Source organism: Urocitellus parryii, chromosome 6 (genome assembly GCF_045843805.1).
Source record: "Urocitellus parryii isolate mUroPar1 chromosome 6, mUroPar1.hap1, whole genome shotgun sequence".
Lineage (NCBI taxonomy): Eukaryota > Metazoa > Chordata > Mammalia > Rodentia > Sciuridae > Urocitellus > Urocitellus parryii.
In genome coordinates, this window is record NC_135536.1 from 72,188,729 (window position 1) to 72,213,628 (window position 24,900).

At 40.4% G+C, this 24,900-nt stretch overlaps 1 protein-coding gene across 1 annotated transcript in view; it reads right to left on the reverse strand.

Moving 5' to 3' along the window:
- Daam1 (dishevelled associated activator of morphogenesis 1) overlaps nucleotides 1-24,900 on the reverse strand; it is a 166,314-nt gene that overhangs the window by 88,147 nt on the left and 53,267 nt on the right. The window contains exon 2 of the mRNA XM_026410057.2: nucleotides 9,198-9,417. Within this exon, the coding sequence (XP_026265842.1) occupies nucleotides 9,198-9,380 (183 nt within the window). The 5' untranslated portion in view covers nucleotides 9,381-9,417. The remainder of the gene's footprint in view (nucleotides 1-9,197; nucleotides 9,418-24,900) is intronic.

The following is a 24,900-nucleotide window of genomic DNA, read 5'->3' on the forward strand; positions in this document are numbered from 1 at the left end:
GACAGGTGAGTGGGGTGTAGGGAGGGTGCAAGGATCAGCCTAAACCTATTACCACTACTTCAAGAAGTATTCAAAACACAAACCCAGATGCTGATGGACTCAGCAGTCATTAATCCATTCACACGTATGCATTCATCAAAATGCTTACTGAGCACCTGCTGTGTTATGCTTCACTAACTAGTTATCCATCCATCCATCTATTCATTCAGACCACAAGCATTTATTGAGCACCTACTCTGGGCCAGGTATTGTTCTAGGCTCTGTTATGCCAGGCATAACACTTGAGTCATTCTGTTCTGAGATGCAAAGGTGCATATTCATAGTGGATTTCACATGTTGAGTTATTTATATGGAAATAAACTCAAGCTGACAGCTGAAAAGATGGCAAGGGATTTTCTGACTCCTTCTAAATCTACTATATGCCCATCTTTCCCGAAAACAATCCATAGTGGTGAGTTTTCAGTCATTTGATTAAATTTGGTTCCTAAGTATTATAATGTATAAAGAAATAAATACCTAGCAAGTTTAGGATGTTTCCAATAAATTCATTTATAACTGGGCAAAAGAAAAAAACTTTTTGCCTTTTTTAGGGATCTAGTCCCCCCCCCAAAAAAAAAAATTCCAGCTCTTCATCCATGAGCCAGAAAATTCTAACTAAAAGATGTCATTAGTCACGGACCTCTCATAATAGGCATTAAGAAACAGTTTGAAATTTCAAAGGAATTCTGGAAATTGAGGGGGGTATTGGGGAGGTTCCAAACACAGCAGGTAAAAATTTTCAAAGACAATTTAGAACTCAAATATAACATCCATGTATTAGACATTTACCTCCCAAAGGCCGTGTCGCATATGTTTTGTAAGAGCAAATGATGGTGTTAGATGATGCCAAGATATATTCTTATGTACAGTCATTTGTAAAAACACAACTACCAGAACCTTCTAGCCATTACTAAAACACACTTTCAAAATTACACTTGAAACCCTACCTAAACACCACTTTTAGCAATCAATCTCCCTACCTTTGAACATCATATTATATGGCTTATATATGGGACTTAAAGGGAGTGGGCAGGTTAATACAATATATTTGACTTTGTGTAATTTACACCTGGGACTAATAATCAGGTTTTAAATTGTAGCTAAAACTAAGTAGGTCCATACAATTTGGGTCTCTTTAGGATTCACATAAATGGAAAATATCAGGTCCAAGGGGATTCATAACCATTTTTAGTATTATAAATTCAGACGTGGCTTTGCACTACTTCTATGTAAAAAGAACATTTTCCTGTTTTTTCCTCTGTCTCTTCATGCTCCGCCATTTCAAATTTCTTTGATTTGATACCAAGAAAAATCCAGAAATAAGTAATAACTAGATTGATAACAATGTATCTAACATGAAGTCAAAATCCAAATTTAACAGCTTTAATGATCTTCATGAGATAAAAAACAAATTTGAGACTACAAGGAAGAGTTTTACCATAGGCTTTAGTGGCTACTCTTGGTGAATCAGAAGACTAGAAGGAAACTTTCAAGCCCATCTCAACCATCTTACAGTCTTATAAGCAGAGAGTAGGGGCTTCAGCCAGTACAAAGAAATGTGTAGTGTCTACCGGCATGAAAATCTGCTACCAATCCTACTTTGATTCTCAGAAGAAATGCAATGTTCTATTCAAAAGCACAACAGATAGAGGTGACCAAAACCACTTACATCAACATCAGTATCACAAACTGTCTGCTATTCTCAGGCCAGAATAATTTATCTATCAAGTTCTGGACTTAAGATCGTTTTTTGACACCTTTAAATCGATTGTATTTTGGCAGCAGTTCACATTTACTACACATGAATTTTAACACATTTAAGCCCATATCTATATTCCCACTTCCCTTTGTGATATACTGCATATTTTCACACTGTCCTAAGCATTTTTCTATAAATTCATCAAGTTGGCTCATCCATATATGCTGTAGTGTCAAGGGAAGATCCACTCAATACTTTTTTCTTCTCTGTCAACTAGTTATTTCTATTAGCCACACAGAATTTTCTCTTTTGACATTTATAGGTTTGTCAAACAAAAACAAACCTCATGGAAACAGACCCATTTTAATATCAATTCCTTCATTAGAGTCTGATTTTTGGCTTCCAGACAACAGGGTACTCTGAAACTATTCTAGATACGTCTTTGAAGTCTTTACAGTCTGGTTTCCTCTGCTTAATTATCAAGCAAGATTTTACACTCTAATTAAGAAACAATAAATTAAAACTATGTCTCCTTACCAGTATTTTTTTTTCTTCTATCAGTTTAAAATTAAATGTTCCTACTACCCAATTTTTTTGTCTTTCTTAGAGACAGGGAACAGAACAGTGCCTCTGAGGAACTCTATTCTTAGTCATGGTCTTAGTGTAAAAGGCAAGTTTTAAAAATAAAGAGATAAAATATGATGAAACTCTTCATTGATTCTGGTGACAATGAAAGAATTTTATTATGAAAGCAAGCTTAAAATATCTCTAGTAATGGAAAAGAAATTATGTCATCCGTCTGAGAAAAGAGGTAATGATTCCCACGGCTGATAGGGCAAAATTTGTACATTGGTTATTTCTTAAGTCTGAGTTGGATTCTGTTGCTCCTTTCATACCAATGTGACTTCAGAGTATATTGAAAAATGAAGAGATTACTGATGTGGGTTCCCAAGTGAATGTATTTGGCACAGTGACTGTGAACTCATCTAAATCTGATCTGTCAACTAAATTCTCGCCCATTCTTACTATCTTGGTTTCCCAGATTCTGTGCTTGTTACTTAATGTTGAGAATGTCCTCAGAACTTAATGAAATTGGCCAATACCAATTATATTTATATATAATTATAGTGAAGACATATTTTCTCACCCTACTGTATCCAACATAACTATCTTTTCATTTAGATTTTAACTCTGGCAACCCTCGGGAGTACAAAGGGTGGTTTTGTGACCAGTGATGGATTTCTCAACATATTTCTTTAAAATATTTTACATTTCCTAGAAGGCACAATACTAGGTATCATCTTAAATCATTTGAACCGTTGGCCAAATAAATGGAAGAATAAAAATAGGACTTGAAAGAAGACAGATGAACCAGAAAACAGTAAAAAATGGAATTGGTAACATTTCAGGATTAGAGAGGCATGGGCTCTTGCTGCATACATTTTCAAACTAGCTATAAATTCACAGTACTGTATTATAAATGAAAGCTTTCCTTTAAAAAGTCCATGAAACAGATTCTAAATGTACAACATGTGAGCTATAAGAGGTGAGATTTACTATAATACACTTCAAAAATAATAACCAGACTTTGTTTTAAATCTGAATTTCTCCTCTAGAATCTCACACAGGAAATGCAGTTGGACATTGTGGCCATTTCACAGGGCAAAAGAGCTGAGGGTGACAGAAGCAGAAACCTTAAGGAGGATACCAACTCCAACACCTCTGCTACTGTTGGAGATTGTGCAGGAAACCCTCACCCCTGGGGATATACTCCAGAAAAGAGCAGTAGGGGGCTCCTAGTATTTCTCTCTCCTTTCTGTTTCAAAATTAAAATAGCCAGAGGAGGTGTGTTGTTGTCAGAATAAGGCTCAACAACTGGACTTAAAAAGGGAAACATTCAGAATCTACTCAGTGAGACCTGATACCATGGTTAACCTTACCAACACCTCACAGAGGTTATGGAGAGCAATGGCTATTTTTATAAATGTAGCCAAGTAGCAAAATGTTTTGATGTACTATGCTTTATCCAGTTCACTGGGAAAACCTGTAAGAAAGCAGAGGTGCTCTCCTCTGGTTCAAGGAAGAATTCGAGATATATATTTCAATAAACAATCCAACCAGGACCAATCTGCCTTTTCCAGGCTTGGATTCCCAATCCTCCCTGCCTCCTATTTTTAGGCTCCATCTAAACTGAACCTCATTCAGTTCCTTGAGCCTTCCATGCTTTCTCTCTCACCTCCCAGCAATTATACATCCTGTTCTCACTGTCTGTAACACTCTCTTCTCTCCTCCTTGCTGAGATAATAACTTTTTACTTTTCATGTTTCATATTCATGTCACTTCCCCCAGGAGGCCTTCTAAGAACCTTCACACTAGATAGAAAGCGACAGGAGTGAGTGTCAGGAAACAGCACCTTCCTTCCTCAGCACGTCTGGAATTACTAGAGAGCGAAGCTAAGGAATCAAGCAAATGGAAATCAAAATACCTTTCTCTCACTCATGAAAGCTGCATTGGAGAACCCAACTTTCATCTACAGACAAATGAAGATTTCTACGCTGAATCAGACACTCACCCACTAGTTGCAGGGATGGCCAGACAACTGCAGAACTTTTTGAGGAGGATCATTAGTGTGGAATGTATAACATTAAGGGTCAAAGACTGTGTGTTTTCTGAAATCAGGTGGACTTGTAGCAAAACAGAAAGGCGGAGGAACTGAGTTCCACAAAGAAAAGTAGGAGCTGGAAGAGAGGCCTGGAGTGTTATTCCAGTAAAACTCTCTCCTCATGAAAAAAAAAAGGGGGGGAATAAAGACTCTTTCCTAACAAAATGTCCGGCTTGAGTGGACCCGCTCATAGCACTGGATCACAGTTGATGAGACTGCATATATAGGTGCCTGTCTTCTCTACTAGACCTTCAACTCTACAGTGTCATCAAGAACTGTGTCTGGTTTGCTCAGGATCTAGCATAGGCAGGCCCTTACCATGCATCCACATCAAAACAGTCAGTCAACAAATGACATATTCCTCTGTTCACCCAAAAGGGAATCTGCTACTGCTAATATTGAGATGCAAAAAGTTGCTTAATGAGGACAATTTAGACTGTTGTCAAGCCTAGGACTCTTCAAATATGTTGGCTGGGATAACCTGAGACCTTTCAGTGCTTCTGGTAAAGGAAAGAATATAGCTGAATCCTATTTTAAAGAATCAGCCTCAGATTGTTCTTTATTTTGACTAAGGCACAAAGCAAAGAGGAAGAAGTAGAGAGGGGAGGAGGAGGCAGGATAGAGAATACAGAAAGAAAAGAATTAATGATCAAAAGGCATAAAATGTATGGCCAACAGAGATTATTCATATACTCAATTTAATGTTTTATTTGTAAATATTCCAAATATTTTAGTATTTCTTAGCAGGACACTTTATTTCTATCTGAAAACTCACACACAAAAAAAGTAATCCCTACATTATATGTCCTTAGTCCTTTAGGAACTGTTAAGCAGCTTGGAATGCAGCTGGTTAATCAATTTAAAAGGAATAAATAAGAACAAGTGCTGCCAGGCACAGTGGTGCCTGCCTGTAATCCCAGCAGCTCAGGAGGCTGAGACAGGAGGATGGCAAATTCAAGACCAGCCTCAGCAACTTAGTGAGGGCTTAAGCAACTTAGTGAGACTCTGCCTCAAAATAAAAAAGAAAAAGGGTTGGAGATATAGCTTAGTGGGTTAAATGTCCATGTTGCTGGGGTAAATGTAAGATGCTACAGCTACTTTGGGACAGTCTGACAGTTCTCAACGGTTAAACAAGGACCAGCAATTCCACTCCTAGGAATATGACCACAAGAACTAAAAACATATTTCCATGCAAAGACGTTTACATGAATGTTTGCAGCAGAATTCTTCATAATAATCAAAGACTGACAAAACCCCAAATGTCCATCAATGCCTAAAGGATTTAAAAATGTAATATGTCCATACAATGAATGCTATTTGGCAATAAAAAGAAATGAGGTATTGCTACATGCTTCAATGAACGAACCATGAAAACATGATGCTAAGAAGACAGTCACAAAGGACCATCTACTGCATGATTCCATTCATATGAATTGTCTCCAAATTACTAGAGACAGAAAAGAGATTGGTAGTTACCAGGGGATGATCAGGTTGGGGATCAATGAGGAGTGAAGGTTTATGGACATGATGGTTATTTTTTAGGATGATGAAAATGTCTCAGAATTGATTTTGAGGATGACTACACAATTATGTGAATACACCGAAAGCCCCTGAATTGCACAATTTAAATAAGTAGATTCCATGTACATCAATCATGTCTCCATAAAGCTGTTAATTTAAAAGACAGGCAGGATGTGGAACTAGGACCCCCAGAAACCACTGCATCCTGTGACTATGAATTCTGGTTCCCCTGCTGTGGCAGGGAGCCTGCTACAGAACTGGCTCCCTTTCTAAGAAGATTCTCACATGGCCGACTTCCTAACCAGGCTTACTCTTTTAATGAAATGATAAGGTTGCAGTAAGCACTTCTGAAAGAAATCCATTTGCTATCACTTTTTACAAATGTCATGAGTGACTCATCAGAGGAGGCAAAGGAAACCAGCTTACAATAGCTGGCTCTGATGAGAGGTTTTCCAACAAAAGCAGAGGTGAAGCAGCCTGCAAGCTAGGACCCACAGTGGCCCACTCACAGCAAGAAGATTTGCTTTAAAGAAAAGGAAAAACATGGGGCATTTGCCTAGAGTGTTGTGCCCAGAAAAACAAACAACAACAACATCTCTCTCATCCCTCCTGCTGGACTGGGATGTAGGGAATAATGTATCTGTTAGGTGCCAGCCTTTTTAAAGAAGTTATCTTCTTTAATCTTCACACCAATCCTATCAGAGGTAGTATTGCCCCCATATTATAGGCAAAGAAACAAGCTTAGATTCAAACAGAGCCCACCTTGCAGGAAATCTCCCTAGGCTGAAGAGCAGCAAGAAGAGCCGTCAGACTCCAGAGCCCTGGCACTCTTTGCCACCACTCCCTCTCCTGTACGTGGGAAGAGGCAGCCTTGCTCCTGCAACTGCTCAGTGGAACCCAGAGCAGGAGTGTCCAGTGGTTTTGAGCTCACCTCTCTTGCCCCAAGCCTCCCCCTGGCAGTTGGAAGGATTTGTGGTCTAAGTCCCTAAAGTCAGGACTAGACAAAAATCCATCGTCACTCACCAGGACAGATACAAACCTCAAGATAATTTGTTTTCCAATGGTTTGGCTCAAAGTTCTGGTTTGGCATTGGGTTTTTAACAACTAACAGCTGTAGGCAATTTTCACACAGAATAGAGACATCAGTAAGGAACAGAGAATGGACTCTTCTCCTTTATGAGTGCAAAACAGCGAGATGTCTTTAAGATCTACCACCGCATGGGCTCCTGCTTTGGTCTCGTTTTGGGAGCCAACAGAATGTGACTGAAATGGATATGGGATACCCACTGGCTCCAGTGCCTCTGAGGATGTGTTCAGCTATGAGCCATACCATCTCCTTAGGTTGACTTTCAATTTTAAAGTACTTTGAGTAAAGTATTTTAAAAACCCTGTAAATGCATTCTGATGTCCTCCTTGACTGCCATCATGATAGTGGTTCACTGCCCCTCCCTGGGAGAGGACTATGTGTTCTCCACCCACCCCAATGACCTCAGGCTTGGCCATGTGACCTGTGATGTCAGTCCCTGCAGGAAGACACCTGTGTAGTCAAGTGTGGCTATGTGAGCTGCATTGACAATGACATGAGGGCTCAGAGACATGTTGCTTTCAAGCATACGCTTGGAGCTCACTAGTAGGTCTAGGTTGCCATATCTGTCATTCCTCTTGGATAGAAGATGGCAAGGAACAGAACCACAGCTGGCACAAGGAGGATTTGCAGCATTAGCAAGAGACTTTGCTGCTATAACCACAGAGGTTTTGCTACAACACAGAACTCCTTTAAGATGATGGAGACAGCTAGTAACATGGATCCCCTGCACCTGACTCATTTTTGACTCCTGCGACAGCTCACCTCCTCCACGTAGTCTCCTCCACTTCGTCGCCTTGTCCTACACAACACGCATGCACACAATCTGTGTAGAGGTATAGTGCTTACTCCTTTGGTGGCACTACACCTTCTTCATCATTGGTCCCCTTGCTACTGAAACTGTCAGGTATCTGGGGGCAAATTCTAACTTTCTATTTTGACCTCCTCATTGATACCTAGAATAAAGTTCTGCAATGGATAGAGAAGGGAGAGGGGACAGATTCCTTAAACGATGAAAATATTCAACATCATAAAGTACAAACGTACTGTCACGAGTCATCTCTTCTTTATTTCAACCAATTCTGGTTGGAAATAGACCCATTACTCTGGTCACCAGAACTCAAACATGAGCTTCACAGACTCTCTCAAATTGACTTCTCCTTTTGTTTTATAAGTGAATCCTGGTCTGTAAGAGCTGGAGCGACATATGATCAGTTCCCATATCACCTATGGAAGGCAGGGACAGAGCTCACTTACTTAACCTAAGAGTCATGCAAAATGCTAGCACTGTCTGGGACTGTTGAACAATCTAAGTCTGATTAGGACTGACTCTATTACAAAACATCAGTAGTGATTAGAGAGGATATGGTATCCTTATAACATTTTCCTGAGCACTTGCCAGAGCCAGACACTGGGCTACTCTCCACTGTGCATAGTTCTCATTTAAACATTACATTAAACCTAGGAGGGAGTACCATTTTCTCCATTTTCCATAAAATGGGCTTAGAAAAAAAAAAAACACATGATTTTTCTGTACCTATGCAGATGAAGTTAGAGCCAGGGTCTCCCTAATCCCCATATCAGTCCCCCTTAAACTATGCCACAGTGTCCTCTGCAATGCCTGAAAGTGAAGCTGAAGAGTCCACTCTCATCTCTACATAAATGGGTCCCACACTTGACACATCACCTCATTTGAGGAGAGTGTGTTCCAACTATGATAGCATCTATAAAAAGTTTCCCACAACAGTTATTATTCCAATCCTATCATTAGGCTAAATAATGATACAGTGCTTAAGTAATAATGTCTCTCACAAAGGATCAAGGACAAGTTGGGAAGAACGACTAGTTTTTAACAAGACATTATTAATACTATGCATTGGAAGTGGGGGTATGGGAGCAGTGGGGAATCCCAGAAGGTGTGAAGTACATGAAGGAATTATTTATACACGCAAGTACAGACTAGGTGGGATGAGGAGGAATTAGGAAGAGCAAGTATTTGGATGTAGTAATGCCACCCTCTATCTCCTCCTTCTCCACAGCTCATTGCTGACTATGAAGGTACAGGCATACAGAGAGGACGAGGGCCATTTCAGTAGAAAAGGAAGTACATGGCAAACCAAAAGAACCCATTCACACCCCCTCCTCTTCTCCCTCCCTGGCTCCCTCCAATGCCATAGAAATCTAGGACTCACCACAAGTTCGCTGAACATGACATCCAGCTCCTCCACAGGGGGCATGGGCAATGCTGGCTCCATGGTCTGAAGCGCAAAATTGCTATCATTTCGCAGTCGATACGTGATTTCTGGGTGGTCATTATTTCGGAAACAGCAAAAGATGAATGAAATCCCCCGTCCACTTCTCTTCCTGGGAGCCATGGCTAAACTCTGTGCTCTTTCTGGATATGACTAAACTCTGTGGAGAGAGGACAAGACATGGTTAAGATGGCAAGAGACAAAGAACATTTTGAAAAGTTAGACCAATTCAAGAGCCCCCTGAGCTGGCAGCAACATGTGGACTCTTCAGGAAACAGAGGGTGGTCCCAAGAGGGCTGGGAGTCTAGCTGGGCAGAGAGCCCATATCCTTCTATTCACTTGCCAAGTGCTTGCTGTGATCAACTGCTGAGCAAACAAGCAACGCCACACACTCCACCCACAACATGCTCTAACCACACTGAGCCACTGGCCATTTTTTTGTACATCACGTTCCTTTTCCCGCAATCTATTTTGTTCATATTATTCTCCCTATAAAAAATGACTTTTTCTGCCTTCCCCCCAGGAGATCTCATTCATCCTTTAAAATCCAATTCCAATTTCTCCCTTCCCTTCCCTTCCCTTCCCTAGGTGGAATTAATAATACCATCTATATGCTAAGGAATAATGGAGGAAGTCAGTCTGACATGTGTCACAATCTCGTTCTTCAAGCATGTGAAGATCCTATTAAACCACGGTAACCCAAAGCAGGCAGGAGGCATCGTGCATTAAAGTACTTTGTGGCCCTAAAGCCCTGCCCAGTGCTAGGAAAAAAGGAGCCATTCAATAAATGCTGATCATGTTGAATAATTTCAATTCATGTCAAAACCAAAGGGACTTAACATGAGCCAAAAGTGTCAGAATTTTTCAAATAGAAAAGATGGAATGAGTTCACCAATAAGAAAATAGCTAAATAATACATTCACCCAAAAGAATACTACTCATTCACCGAAAAGAACGAGGCATCCATATATGTAGATAAGGAAAAATGTTCTAGATCCCATATAGTACACATACTAAATACTATAGGATCACCTGTTTTAAAGAAAGTGTTTGTATTAATAAATATATACAACAAAGTATTAACAACAGTAACCCCCCAAATTTAAGAAAAAATGGAAGGAAGTTGGAAAAGTATTTCTTTCACTTTACAGCCTTTTGAGTTTTTACCCCAAAAATGTTTTTAATGACTACAAAGGGTTTTTGTTTGTTTGTTTGTTTTAAGCTACTACTATAAATATTGCCTTTCTAAGTGATACCATCAAATGAAAAAGCAAGTCAAAGAAGAATAATGTCCTCAGCATGATGCCAGAGAATATTTTTGAAAACAATCTCATAAAAACAATTTTAAAAAAACCCACACTAACATTTACATGTAAATGCATAACAAAGAGTTTGGAAAGGTACACAGCAAATTCCAACTCTGAGAGGGACAGAACTGGGAAAAGGCAAAAAAGGGGGACATTCTTTTCATGCTATAGTTTTAATAATGAGCCTTCTTTGTGTTTTATTTTTTGTAGATTTTTATTTTTTAAAAAGAAACAGAGTTAATAAAAAAAAAATGTGGAAGGAGAATTGTCTCTTTAAGGGCTAGAAAGAGCAGAGGAGGAGAAAAACACCTCTGGCAGGGAAGCTGGCACAGCAAAGGCAGAAGTTCCTGGAGAAACAGCAGAGAGACAGACTAAACAGTGGGGCTGATGAGTCTGGAATCATCCCACAAGCAACAGGAGTCACAGTCAGCAATAGCCTCTCCTGAGTAGAAAGCAGCTGTGGCTGGGTCCTGATTGCACTCATTTCTCCGAGTTGTGGACAAGTTACCTCACTGGGGAAGCCACCAGGAAGGCTGAGCACCCCTCAGAGCACAGAGCACTGCCTGCCAGAGATGCAGTTAATGTCACCCACCATGCTGACAATTACTGACCCACCACAGCGTGTCCTCACAGACAGGGCTAACACTACTGTGGGCACTTCCTGGAAGGCAAGGAAAGACCCAAGGGGGAAGTAGAGGTCCACATCTATCCTGGAATTGATTTCAGATCCTGCTACACAGGATCAGAGGTGTGGCACCTCCAAGGTGGAAGCCAACAGGGAGAAGCTTAGGGTAGATTAAGGAAGACACCCCAGTGTCTGGGATGGGGAGAAATGGGGATAGAGGCCCTGGCTGTGTTGTCTCCAGACCAAGTTACCTGTTAGAAATGTCCCAGGCATAAGGTATCCAAACTATCAGGCTAAGGTACTCCAAGCACCTCCTATCTGGAAGATGCCAATCCTGGCTTTTCACTTCAGCTTAATCCCAGCACTTTGCTTTCATCTACTTTGGGTATTAAAATATTATGTATCAACTATTTTACAAAAACCTCCTCTGACTATCAATTACCATTAGAAGAGTATGCAAGAGCCCCCAGGGCCACCACAATCTGTCCCCTGCCTGCCTTTCTACCTACCATGCAGCACTCTTCCTGAGTCATTGCACCTCAACCACATGGGCCATGATGGCCTCACAGTCTTTGCACCAACAGTGTCCGTGACTGGCAGGTCTGGGCCCACATCTGATCATGGCTGATGCTTCTCATCACTAAGCCTCAGCATTTTCTCTAAGAGGTCATCGCCCACCACCCCAAAGTAGTAGTAATCTTTCCATACCCTATTCATTATTCTTTTATCCTGTGTTATGATAAAGAGTGGCAGTGGCCACTATTTCAAGTTATCTTATTTGATTATTTCATGCAAGTAAGGGCCTTTAATATATTGCTCACTGCTTGTCCCCAGCACATAGGATATAGATACTTATATATTTAATGAATGAATATTGGACTTAAATTTATAATATCATTTTTAAAAGGTTCTACTTCAAAAAATTTTAAAGACTATGGGGTATGAGATGAAAGTCAAAGAATTCTTAAGTTTTACTTATAATATTTTTGAGCTTTTAAAGAATAATGTATTCATACATTATTTACATACTTAAAAATAAAAGTCTATATACACAGAAGAGAGACTAGAAATGTGTCAACATTTAATAATGTGTAGTTGAGAAGAGTTTTTGTTCTTAAGTTTTAAAAGTAATACTCTACCCATCAACATATGGCATCTTCCAAACCCCAAGTCTAAAATCTGTCACCAATTTCTTGATTTCATAATTAATATTACGAGTAAAAGTTCTCATAAACAACTATGACTTGTAAACACTACTAGAGTCAGGCCTTCTGCTCACTCTGAAAGTTGGCACCTGGAATTCTCTGGGATGAGAAGGCTAAGAGCAGGGCTTCCATCATGGAGTCTGCATGATGCTCTAACTGGCTCTGAAATAAAGACTGAGTAGAGACATCTACCGTCCCACTCTGTTGGAACATATATTTGGCCTGGGGTGCACGTATGTATATAAGGTTATACAAGACATTGGAAGTACTTGGGATTCCTTCGGCAAGTGTATATGAATACCTACTATTTACTAGACATGATGGTAGGCACTGAAGAGTAATGAGTCACTTATTGGTGGAGACAGTAGTACACCAAGTCATTATAACAAAGGTAACAGGACAGTCCTACCCGTGAGTGCTAGGTAAACAAGCAGGAAGCACCTAGGCAAGAACTGGGAAATAGTCCCTGATGGATGAGTAGAGTTTCGGTAGAAAGCAGGGCGCTTAGACAGAGGGAATGCCATACAAAAGGCAAGAGGTGGGCGGAGCATGGTGAGAATGAGGATTGAGAGGTATGATGCAGACTGCACTGTGTGCTCTGTCTTCCCACAGCTGAGCCCTGGACTCTCTTCTCCTACTCAAGAGCCAATGGTATGCCCAGTACCATTCTAAACTAGCTTTCTGTGCCCCAGTGAATTGGGTTTTAGCTTAACTTTTTCATCTTTTCTCTTTCCTTAAAAATATCGTATACTTTTCTCATTTTCCATGTCCCATAACATCTGTGCTCTTCTCGTCTTCTACCCAAGTGCTCCCCTCATTCTTTCCTGTCCTTGTCTTTGTCTTTCAATATCTTCCCACCTGTAAGAACCAATCCCAAGAGTACTTCGTGCAGTGAGATACATCCACTAACTGCAGTAGCTGAAATTTGGTTCAACATTTCTGAAGGATAATTTATCAAAGCCTTAAAATAGTCCACATTTTTGACCTAGTATTTCTACATGTGAAAATATATTCTCTTTTTGTGTAGACTATCAAAAATGTCTACACAAAAACTTTTAAGGCATGATCTGAAATACCAAATGAGATCACAAAGTAAGTGCTAGTAATAGAGAACTCTACGAAAAGGTACATAAATAAATAAATTATCATACAACTAGGTGATGGACCACTAACCAGCCCTTTATAAAAGAATATTTAATTAGTACAAAAAATCACAATATAAAAAATTAAAAATAGGTTATGTAGTAGCCCATTCTTATAAGAAAAAAATTCACATATATAACCTGGAAAGAAGAATGAGAAAAACGTGAGCAGCAAGTAGTTCTGTGACAGATTGTGTGCATTAACTTTTTTTTTGTTTGTTTATTATAAAAAAAGAAGAAAAAAACCTCTCTGTTCTTTCCAAGTTATCACAATGAAGGCATACTACTTTCACAATCAATAAATTAGATGAGATATTCCAAAAAATTTTTTTCATTGGCCAGGAATGTTGCTTAGTGGTAGAGTGCTTGCCTAGCATGCATGAAGCCCTGGGGATCTTTAGTACCACCAAAAAAAAAAAAAAAAATTCAAGTTATGGTGATCTATACAACCAGTTTCTCAAACTATAAACTATCTGTGGCGAAGGACTAGTTGTTTCCCATTTAATCTGTTATAAATGGATATTTTTATAAAATATAGTACAAATACCTCAACAATGTTAAATTGTTATGAAGATTTCTCTAAGTGCTTGCTCTCAATTCTTTAACCCAGTACAGGTTGGCAGCAATAGCACTGATGTACACTGGGTCCTGCGAGTTGAGACTTATCTCATTAAAATATAACTGCTAATGTTTGTCTCCTGTATAAGTCCTCAGGGCAAATACCACATACCACTCAGAAGCCAGGCCAATGCCCTGCATGTCTTATTGTCAATTAACTGAAGAGAGATTGCTCAGGACCAGGTCTGCATCACTGCGTGTGTGAGTGTGACAGGGTAGGGGGGAAGAGTTCACACTGCAGGGAGATGAAGGCAAGAAAATCAAGTAGGCTTCCATGTGCAAGTAGGCTATAGTCCAAGCTCAGTTTTCAACTTTATTCTAAGTCATTCTTCCAGACAGACTTGCTAACCTACCCAACTAGACATGGTCTGGGCTCTCTTAGTATTTTATGACCCCCATGATGCAGAACCAACAGTTACAGCAATTTGAGACCTGGGTCTTTCTTCCCTTCTTGAAGAGTCAGCTCCATAAGGAAAAGTGCCTACAGTGTATGTTTCTTAGAGCCTCACATACAAGAGTACAACCAAAGTATTTGGAAAATAAAGAGAGCAATAGTTTTACTTTTGCATTTTGCAAGTTGTTTCACATAAACTCAAAGTACATTACATCCTGGTTGTACTGAGGAGGGACAGGGAAATTATCTAAAAATCAATCCAAAACATTCTCTGAGTTTTAAAAAGAAAATGCCAACAGTTCTATAAAGAAAAGAACATGAAGGTGTTGGCTAGTTTCTAAAGTGGGTAATAAGATATAGAGCCTATTACAGTCAAGAATCTAACTGAAATCATTTTAATAAGGACCCAAATTTTGACTGACAGGCAATTTGTATTTAAAAGACTTGGTAAAGCCCAAAGGCCAAGTTTTTATGCTGACATCTCCATGGAACCACAAATACAAGATCCCTGATTAAACCCATCCTAGACTATAGATGATGGCATGTCTTTGAGATTCCCAACTCACAATCATTTTATGTACATATTTGGAAATCCACTGTTCAGATCCTCATCTCTCAAATACACACCAAAACAGGAAGCAAAGTGATCATCCCACTTGACCCTCAGAGGTAGCAGCCACATGCAGCCAGCCCTCCTACCTGCTCCAGTACTTCACAATCAGGAGTGATCCCAACAACTGCCCAGTGCATGTGAGTCACATGGCCATTCACACTCATCACTTCATTCCAACACAGGGGAGACTTGGTTTGCTGGGGAAGGTCGAGATGCTCATGTGGAGAAAGCCTGACTGGTTGGGAGAGGACTGGGAGCTTGGCAGAGGTAGGGAACCTGCCTGATCGGTAAGGCTGGAATCCAGACTCCACCTCTCCAACCTCAAGGCCAGGAGCGCAGCCTTCCCTCACCTTCCACCACAATGACTACAGGTTGCTCTCCCATTCCCTTGATTCCCCAGTCTAGGGGTTGGCAGACCTTTTCTGCAAAGGGGCTGACAGTAAATACTCTGGGCTTTGTAGGCCATTAGGATTACAACTGCAAGTACTCAACCTCGCCATTTTGCCATGAAAGCAGTCGCAGACCTCTGTAAACTTAAGTTCCAATAAAACTTGACTGTGGACACTGAATTTCATATAACTTTCTCACGTCACTAAATGATATGTTTTAAAATTTACTTTCAACCATTGAACATGAAAAAACCATTCTTAAGCCATTGATCACAAAAGCAGTTGACAGGCTCATGTGCCTTTGATTTGCAGATCACCAATGAGTGTCTATTCCTTCATATTTGTCCACTTAATTGTTTAAGCAATGGTAGTCAGGGTGATCAGGTACAGCCTACCAGATAGGTGAGGCTTAGTTGAGACTGGATGGATAAAGTGGGATCAGTCCTGTAAAGTACTGAAAAGGATTTCAGACAGGAGGAGTGTAGGAATTGGATTGAGCAGGTAAGGAACTGGCAAATTTGAGTCACGGAGGGAAGACAAAAGTTGTGAGTAATGGGAGGCTGGAGAAGACAGAGGCTCAGACTGGAAGAGCCACACACTGGAGTGCCAGGCCTAGCATACTTGATTTTCCAGCCCTCATCCTCAAACACCCTAAACATTGCCCAAACCCAGGCTCCATGCACACACGATTTGCCAGCATCAGACCTTTACACCAGCTGCACCTCTGAGCTCACCCAGCAGCCCAGGGTGTTTTCCTTCTTTCACTCGTCATTGAAGACTCCATTCCAATAATGCTACTTTTATGGGCCATAAGTTTCTGAGGGATGGGCACATATTTCTTGCCACACCTCTTGCACCATATACATAGTTGAGCAAATATATTCTAGCCTATGGAGATCCTGAAAGTAGGGACTAAGTTTTGTTCAGTTTCTGACACACAGTATATTCTCAATAAATGTTTGCTGTATGCAAAAGCATGAATGCCTAAGTGAGCAGATGGTCCCACCTCTGAATTTCGGGCATGTGTGACTGGGTGTTCTTTCCACAGTTGTCTTTGGATCTGTTTTTCACAACAACCAAAAAAATTGAAGCCAGTTGGATCATCAAATACTCCTTTGCCACTTGTCAAGTTTTTTGATGCTGTCAGTAGCTTCACAGATGGATTTCATCCTCAGGGTATCTGCAGCCTCCCTAGAGCAAGGAGTTTCTGGGCTGAAAGAGTGGGGCTTGCTTTCTCAATTCATTCCTAAGTAAGCTCCACTGGAAATAGACCCACTGATATAATCTTTTAGATATTTTCCCAATTCCTTACATTAAGTGGATGCTTTGCTCAAGAAAGAATTCACTTACTCAGCTATTGTTGCCTGAGCCTCCTCAGTATGCCAGACAGTGTTAGGAGACGGAGACACAGAAGAACCAACACTTGGAGATCACAGCCTAGTGGGGACTCATGGATGAGGGAACAGGGGAGCTGGCCCTTCTCTAGTCTAAAGAAGAGGGAATGTGCAGTTCCTGAAACCAGGGGACTAGGTTTCTACATCTTGGCCCCTTTTTAATCAGATCAGCCTGAAGGAAAGGACTAATTCCACCATGACGGCTGGGCCCTCAACCAGAACACTCCTCTAATCTCAGCTTCTGGCACTATTGCAGAGGAAGAAGTCACCTCTGGGACATCCAAAATGCAATCCATCTATAACATTACAGATGACTATTGCTATGTTGTGCACAAGGAAGCAATTAAAAAGCTACTTAAGATTCTGGAGCAGGTGCATTTTGCTTAGCAAAGAATAAGAAATTCAATCCATCTGTGGCCTAGCTCAAAGTCAGAGTCATTTGTACTGCTCTTTAACAAAACAAACAAGACTCTCAATGTAGCAACAGTCAAAAAATGAGGGCAAATTTTAGGGAAAGTAGATGATGATTCAGATGATAAAAACATGGTAAAACAGTCTACAGTCCACAAGAAAACCCTTCCTAACTCTTTTCCTTTGGTGATGCCGAGTCACAATACATGTGATAGAGTAAAGTTTGTTTTCCACAGAGCAAGATACAATCACCATCTAACACATGGGGAAAATTTGAAGGTTGGAGATGACAAAACAGATTTGCACTGATAGATACACCATCTTAATTGTTTCTTCAGGGACTTCTGTCACACATTTATGAGATGGCTGTCCACATTGAGGGATCTGATTGCTGGCCAAGTTACCAAGGTTTCTCCTGACCAGCGTTGCTACAGGGGAAACGGAAGCCTAGATATGCTAGGGAGAGGGAGGGAGGGAGCCAGGGACGTGAGTCCCTGCTGGCTACCAGCTGGGTTAAAATTGAGAGCACTTGCATGTACTTGCACAGAACAAGGGGGACCATACTTCTACCCCACCTCTATTATTTTAATCAAGATAGACAGCACTTCACATTGAATTCTCTAGTTAAACTCTCAATCCTAAAACATAGGCATTGGCTTTGTACTATACACCATCTCTGGAATTTCTAAAACAATGGAATCCATGTCACAGACATAAAAAAAAAAAAAAAAAGAGGGACTGGGGAAACAATGTCTCCTGTAAGAGCAACTTCAAAGAGAAAGGTTGGGGACCCTCCATTTTAGTTGGCATACTTATTGCTTTCAGAGCTACAGTGAACCTCACATTTTGCAATTTTCCAGAGGGCCCCAACATATAATTTGGGTTGCAACAACACAACCATATTAACCCAAACTCTCTTATCAAGAAAAATGTGAAAGAAAAAAATTGCTTTGCTTCTTTCCTTGGCCATCTCTCTCCCCTCTCGCATTCCACATGTCTGGTTTCATTTCCCAAGTCCACCAGATGCCAAATACTATTTAGAGCTTTAAAAATATATATATATCATGGGATAGAGTCTAAAGGTTGCAGGAGAAATGTCTGAAAGGGAATTGGATTTTCTCCACAAGTTTCAACATCCTCTCCATCAGGAAACGGAAAGGGCGTTTCCCAACAAGTGTGTCCAGTGGAGGGACAGCCCTTCCCATGTGCTTGGTCCCCAAAGGATGTTCTCATAGGGCACCTCTTGGAGTGGCTCCTGGAAACTCACTCAGCAGTCAGTTTTCCCAACCCAGTAACTTTTCTGATGCAAGAAACCAAACTGCAAACACCCCAGAAGGCCACCAGCACCCTGAAAACACTGACTACTCCTCTGTCTGCTGGGCATTAAGGCAGTCACATGCACCAATTCAAAGCCTGAACAGGTCCCTGCCTCCCCTCCTTCCTCCCTAGATCAGGGAGAAAGGAGCCCAAAAGCATTCCACAAACACTCTCAGCCAGACCAGGCCTCAATCAGCACATAATTAAGGTCTTTCTCCAAGCCCAAGCCACAGACTCCTGCCAGAAACACTGTCCCCAACCCTCATGTAAAGAGCAAACAAGGGCATCTCCAGATATTCACCCTAAAAAACTGGCAGCAACTATTGTGTCCCATGACTCAATACTTTAACCATAGGTTTAGGGTATAAATCCCTAAAGCCAATATAACACGGTTCTCCATTTAAGAAGTTTGTGCTGCTCACATGACAGAAACCAGAGTCTGGAAGCCAGGACACCTCATCTCAATCATCAGGGAAAGAGACAAACCCAAAGTGTCACTGGAGCGCCCCACCAAAGAAACTACAACCAAGCCAGAGAGCACTGCCCCCCTCAGCTGCTGACCTGTGGTAATTTTGGACTTACATCAATAAACACATTTAAGCTAAAGACAAACAAAATGCAAATCATTCTCCCCTTTGGGCTCTAGTCTTCACTGCCTCTAAGGGATCCACTCAAAGATCTCACAAGGACAAAGACAAATGTGGGGTTACAATAACATACGAAGCTACCATTCCCATGGCTGGCTTTGTCACATCAAAGCTCTCATTTGTCCAAGAGGCTGAGTTCTGTTCTTTAATATGTGAAAGAACCCATCTTTCCTGAATCACCTAGCAATTCTTTCAGAAAGGATCTGGGAGAGCCAAGCCATGGTGCATGCTGGTAATCCCAGCAGCTCAGAAGGCTGAGGCAGGCGGATCACAATTCAAAGCCAACAACTTAGCAAGGCTCTGAGCAACTTAGGGAGACCTTATCAAAAGTAAAAAATTAATTAAAAAAAGAATGGAGATGGGACTCAGTAGTTAAGAACCCCTGGTTCAATCCCCAGTATGTATGCATGTGTGTGTGTGTATGTATATATATATACACACATATACATATCTGTTGCAAGACAACAGCAATCACCTGTACTCTACATGGTCTGGTCCTCAGCTGATCCAAATGGAGTGCCCTCCTGAAGTTGGTCTTTACAAATACCTGTGAATACAGCTGCCTCTTAAAACATTACCTACCACAATGACCACAGTTCAGGTACTTAAGTTTTAAGACCTTCTCACACAAGGATAGCAGTCTTTGGTGCATCCACATGGGAAATGCAAATGATATGCAAAGACATTGGCTAAAAAAGAAAGACTTTTTCAGGCATTCTTTTAACTTCCTCACAACTAAATTTATTCAGGCATATTGGGAGAAAAGAATTCGCATAGATATATATTTAGTTTCAACAACTGTTTTCTAGATCTTCAAAGTATAATACGAATGGGGGGGAGGGGACTGCAGATTGTCTGAGCTGAGGACTCCTGCCACCATCTTCACAGTAATATGGAGTCCCTCTCCCCAGTGAGAACAGAAGAAGCGGGGCCCCTGGGAGAGGTGATAACTGCCTGTCCTCACAGCCCCCAAATCGGATGCAGCTCAATCTGACTCCTTCTCAATTTATAACTAGAGCTTACAAAGACATTTCATTGTTAGGTGGGTGTAATCTGTATTTCTACACAGGCTTCTGTGAAGAACACCAGGTCACAGGAACACTTGGCCAACCATGGTTTAGCTCAGTCCCCTGGACTAAAAATAAAGAAAGATTTGCCCAAAGGGTTTTTTATCTTCATGCTTACCGAAAGCAAATTTTAAAGCTCACTAATTACCTTCCTCTTTTATGTTCTTCCTACTATTTTTATGCCAAACGACTTTAATACAATTGCAAGAGGAGAAAATGAAACACCACTAGAACAAAGAATCTTAGTTAAAATTAGCCCTCTTTCTGGTAACAATAAAGAACCCCCCTCTCCCTTGGGGCAAATGTCTCTGCTTTCCAGTCCTGGAGGCTGAAAATCAGACACAGTGCAATACTGGCATCTGTGGAATTGCCACCAGGGTTCAAATACAGGCTCAGCCACTTCTTTCATCAAAAGACTCTAGGAAACACACTTGGATTTTTTTGAAGCTTAGTCTTATCACCTGTAGAAATGAAGAAGAGTTGTGTATAATTTGGCCTCTATTTTGTAAGAAAGTGAATTGAGACAGCTTAATATTAAAAAGCCCGTGAGACCAAACCTTCAACATAGAATGAGAGACAAACATGGAAACAGGAGGAGCCCAGGGGACAGTAGATAAAGAAAAGTCAAAATCTAGGAAAGCTAGACCACAGACTTTGGTGTGACCTTCCAAACAGCCCAGGCAAAAGGGAAAATGGATGGATCTTGCAACTCTCCCTCACCAATTAAAAGAAGCATACCAACTTGTCCCCAACAGAAGATTCCTTCTCAGCTCTGGGAGAAACTGCTCACAGGCATGATCTGAGGGCTAAGTGAGCTGGTGTGTGCCGTTTTCTCACTCTGTCTAGCACCCCAAGTACTCAGCAAGTACCCGATGGCTTTTAAGTAGACACTGTGACATAAAGTCAGAACCACATTAAAAAGTTGGGGGAAGGATTTATACTTGTTAACTACTGTTTGGTGGAAATATGCTAACCAGATTCCTTTCTCTGACATTCCTGAGTGTATCAGCAGAGCAAATTCCTGGAATGAGGCTGGCTTAATCTCTATAGGCAGTTGTCATCACTAAATCAAGAGCTCTGTAGGTTGGTCAGCTTATCTGCAAATTGTGGGAAATTCTCTGAGGGTTTGCGGGGCACTGTGGAAAAGGGCACTTATAATAAAGCTTTCCTGCATATTTTAAAGAATGTAAAAGGTTTGATATTCCAAAAACTTGCACGAAAAATACCATGCGGCATACCCCATTTAGTCACTGAGTACACTGACCTTGGCAATGCTGATCTGATTCCCCTTCATAGTTTCCTCAGTCACTGATGTCATCTACTTATTATTTTATTTTCTAATTCTGAAAGCATCTTCTTTGGCCAGAAAAGTAACTGTGAATTGGTCATCAAGAGTGAAAACCTACCACAAACCCTTAACATTTAAGCATTCAGGGTCACTGGCTTTCACACCTCTGCCTCAGAAAGATCATTCTGAACACATGTGGACACAGCCACCATCTGCCATAACAAATGTAAAAAATGTTTATAGAAAGCTAAGTAGATGGTGTTTCCTGGGTTTCAAATTACAGTGTGGTGAATTGTTTACTACAGCCCCAGTCTCTCCCCAAGGCCTGCTACTCAGAGGGGCTCATTTTGGAGAACGTGCAGAGCATTGCATTGGGGCCAGCCCCACACCTATGCTCAGGCTTTCCCTAGCGAGTCCTGTTCATGATGAGGCAGGGAGAAGCCACCCAGAAACCATAAGCCCAGGAGATGGAGTCACACTATGAAAACTGGAACTCCCTTCGAAAGAAGCACCTTGCCTTTCATAAAAATCCTACTTACAAACCTTACATAATAAATCTTCAAAAGAGGCTTATGGAAAGATCATAATAAAAGCATTCATTATATGAAAGTTTTAAGTGTAGAAAAAAAAGGCAGTAAAGAAGCCACTTGGTCTCTGGTTCTGTCCTGTGTAAGGTGTGTGTGGATTCAGCAGGTGCTGACTCACTCTCCAACCAGAACTCTCCGAGCCTCTAGGGAGACACCCATGTCCCCTGATGTTCACAACTGAAGGCAGTATTTTGCTTTGTCGTGAAGGCCTCTAAAGATATAGCTTTATAAAGACTTAGAGAAATAAAGCTCTCGCATGGGACTTCCCCAACCTCTCTTCATGTTGGGAACTTCCATAATCACTTAAATAAACAGCCCTTTGAAAATAAACAAATTAAAACAAAAACACTAGGATGCAGGGAGATGACTTCAGCCCCACAATGCACAGTCTAATAACCTGTGGATGGGAAAGTGAACTGGACCACCGCAGGGGAAGACGATCTGGCAATACCTGTTGTGATGTACTGCCTTTGAACCACATCTGAGAAGAAGCCTCAGAGTCTATATCTAGGAACTTCACCTACAAAATATACATGGACACAGAGATTTATTGATAAGTTCACTGTGGCCTTATAATAGGAAGCAAACAGGATTCATGATTTGTAATAGAGAATCACCCATTTTCTTCCATAGGAAAATGTTTTAATAAATGTTGGAGCCTCATATGCTAGTGCCAATGCCATACCCCACACCTAGAAAATCAGAATCTCTGGCATTGGGGCCCCAGCATGGTTATTTTCCCATGTTCCATGGTGATTCCAGTGGGCAGACAAGTTTGAGAAAAAGTGCTTGAGAACCCTAAGCCTGGGGTTACAAACAACATGTTAGGTCCATGGGAACTGAGAGAAAGATCTAACATTTTTCAGACAAAAAGACAGACTGATACAAGTCAAGTAACACAACTATGAATATATATATATATATATATATATATATATATATATATATATATATATATATATATATATAGCTATTTATGCTGAAAACTGAAAAAAAATTACACTTGTACCAATATGCATTTTTTTTAGATATATAACTCTCCCAAAACCCTACATATGTGAATGTATACAGATCTTTCCTGAATTGCTTTAAGTCTGAGCTGTAATATAACTATTTAGCCAAGTGCTTGGAACATAGAAGATGCTCAATAAATGGTGACTAATATTTCCATGTTGTCTTAGTTTGTCTCTGGGGAACCTACAGGAAGAGTTTCAAATGGAAAATGAATTCTCATAAGCACATATACAGGTGTCAGCATACTATTAAAACTAGAATGTTTGTGAGCCTTCTCATAACCTCATTAAAACTAAATATATATCTGAAAAAAATCATTAGCTGTTATATTGGCCCTTTCACAGCTTGCTTTTTGTGCATACTTGAAACTGTACCCATAATGCAGACAGCTTCACTGTCATTATTATATTGGTTAGCATATTTATCATAATGACCCACTTAAAAGTTTTTCCATGTCAGCCAACAATCTAAAAACTTCAGTGTAATGCAAGATGCAACCTTGAAGAAACACAGAATGAAAATGTCCCCAAGATTGGAGGCAGCTGCTATAGGGATAACAATGTAACAAATGTTTAAATAATGCTTTGTTTTGTTTTAAAATCTGCGGGTCCCAAGTGGCAATTTATGGAGAATCTCTGGCTCATAAAAGCCATTATATCAGAAGCTTTTCAAATGGTGCCAGAGCCAGTTAGAAGAGATCACAATGGGTTCTGTTAGTGTTTTCTTTTATTGGGCTCTATTTCCATTATGGTTCTATTGGAAATCTTGAGGTTTCACATATATATTTCAGGATAGCAGGCTGCAGGATGTTGCTAAATGAAATGCATTACTTGGAATACATATTACTTGGCAAGGTGCAATCAAATATAATAAAAATTTAGAAGTGAATTCAGTTCAATTTTCAAAACTTTCTTGTATTTTCTCATGCTTTTTAAAAAGTGTTCATAATATTTAGTTAACCCTACTAACTTGTATGCTCAATGTTTTGGCTGTAGAAATTTTAAAACTGGTTTCCAGCAATGTTCTTAAATACACATTCCTGAGGTTATATCTTTAAAAGGTGGAATGTTTGGAGTCCCCTTTATCAATTGATAAAAGTCACCACACTGCTTACAGAATGAAATGAAAAAAAAAAAATGTTGATCATGTGAATTTACAAGGGGAAAAGGATAGTCATGCAGAATGAAGTTCAGATTTTATCAAGGAATTTTATGAAACTGAGATCTGAATGCTGATAACAGACCAATGAGATAAGACTCTAATTGCTTCTGGCTACTCCTCCCAAGTTTATAAGCCTGATTCAAATATTCATTGAAGATAGTTGGAAAGGAAATCAATGGTTTTGAGAACTGCAACATGATTATCAGTATACTAGTAGCAGTTCCAGTGACATAGTTACCATTATTTTGAAAGCAAATGTCAGTTGGAAAAAAAAAAAAAAAACAATGGCTTTTTCTGAAATTGTGATAAACCACAGACTCCCAGACACACAGCTCAGAGGACAGAGATCATGTCCAAATGTCACAGCCTCCCTCAGTGGGGCAGGCCTGTTAAGCTTTGGGGAAATACCTAAGGCACTAGGAATTTATTCTGCTACCTGTTGCATGGATAGGCTCCTTTGTCAA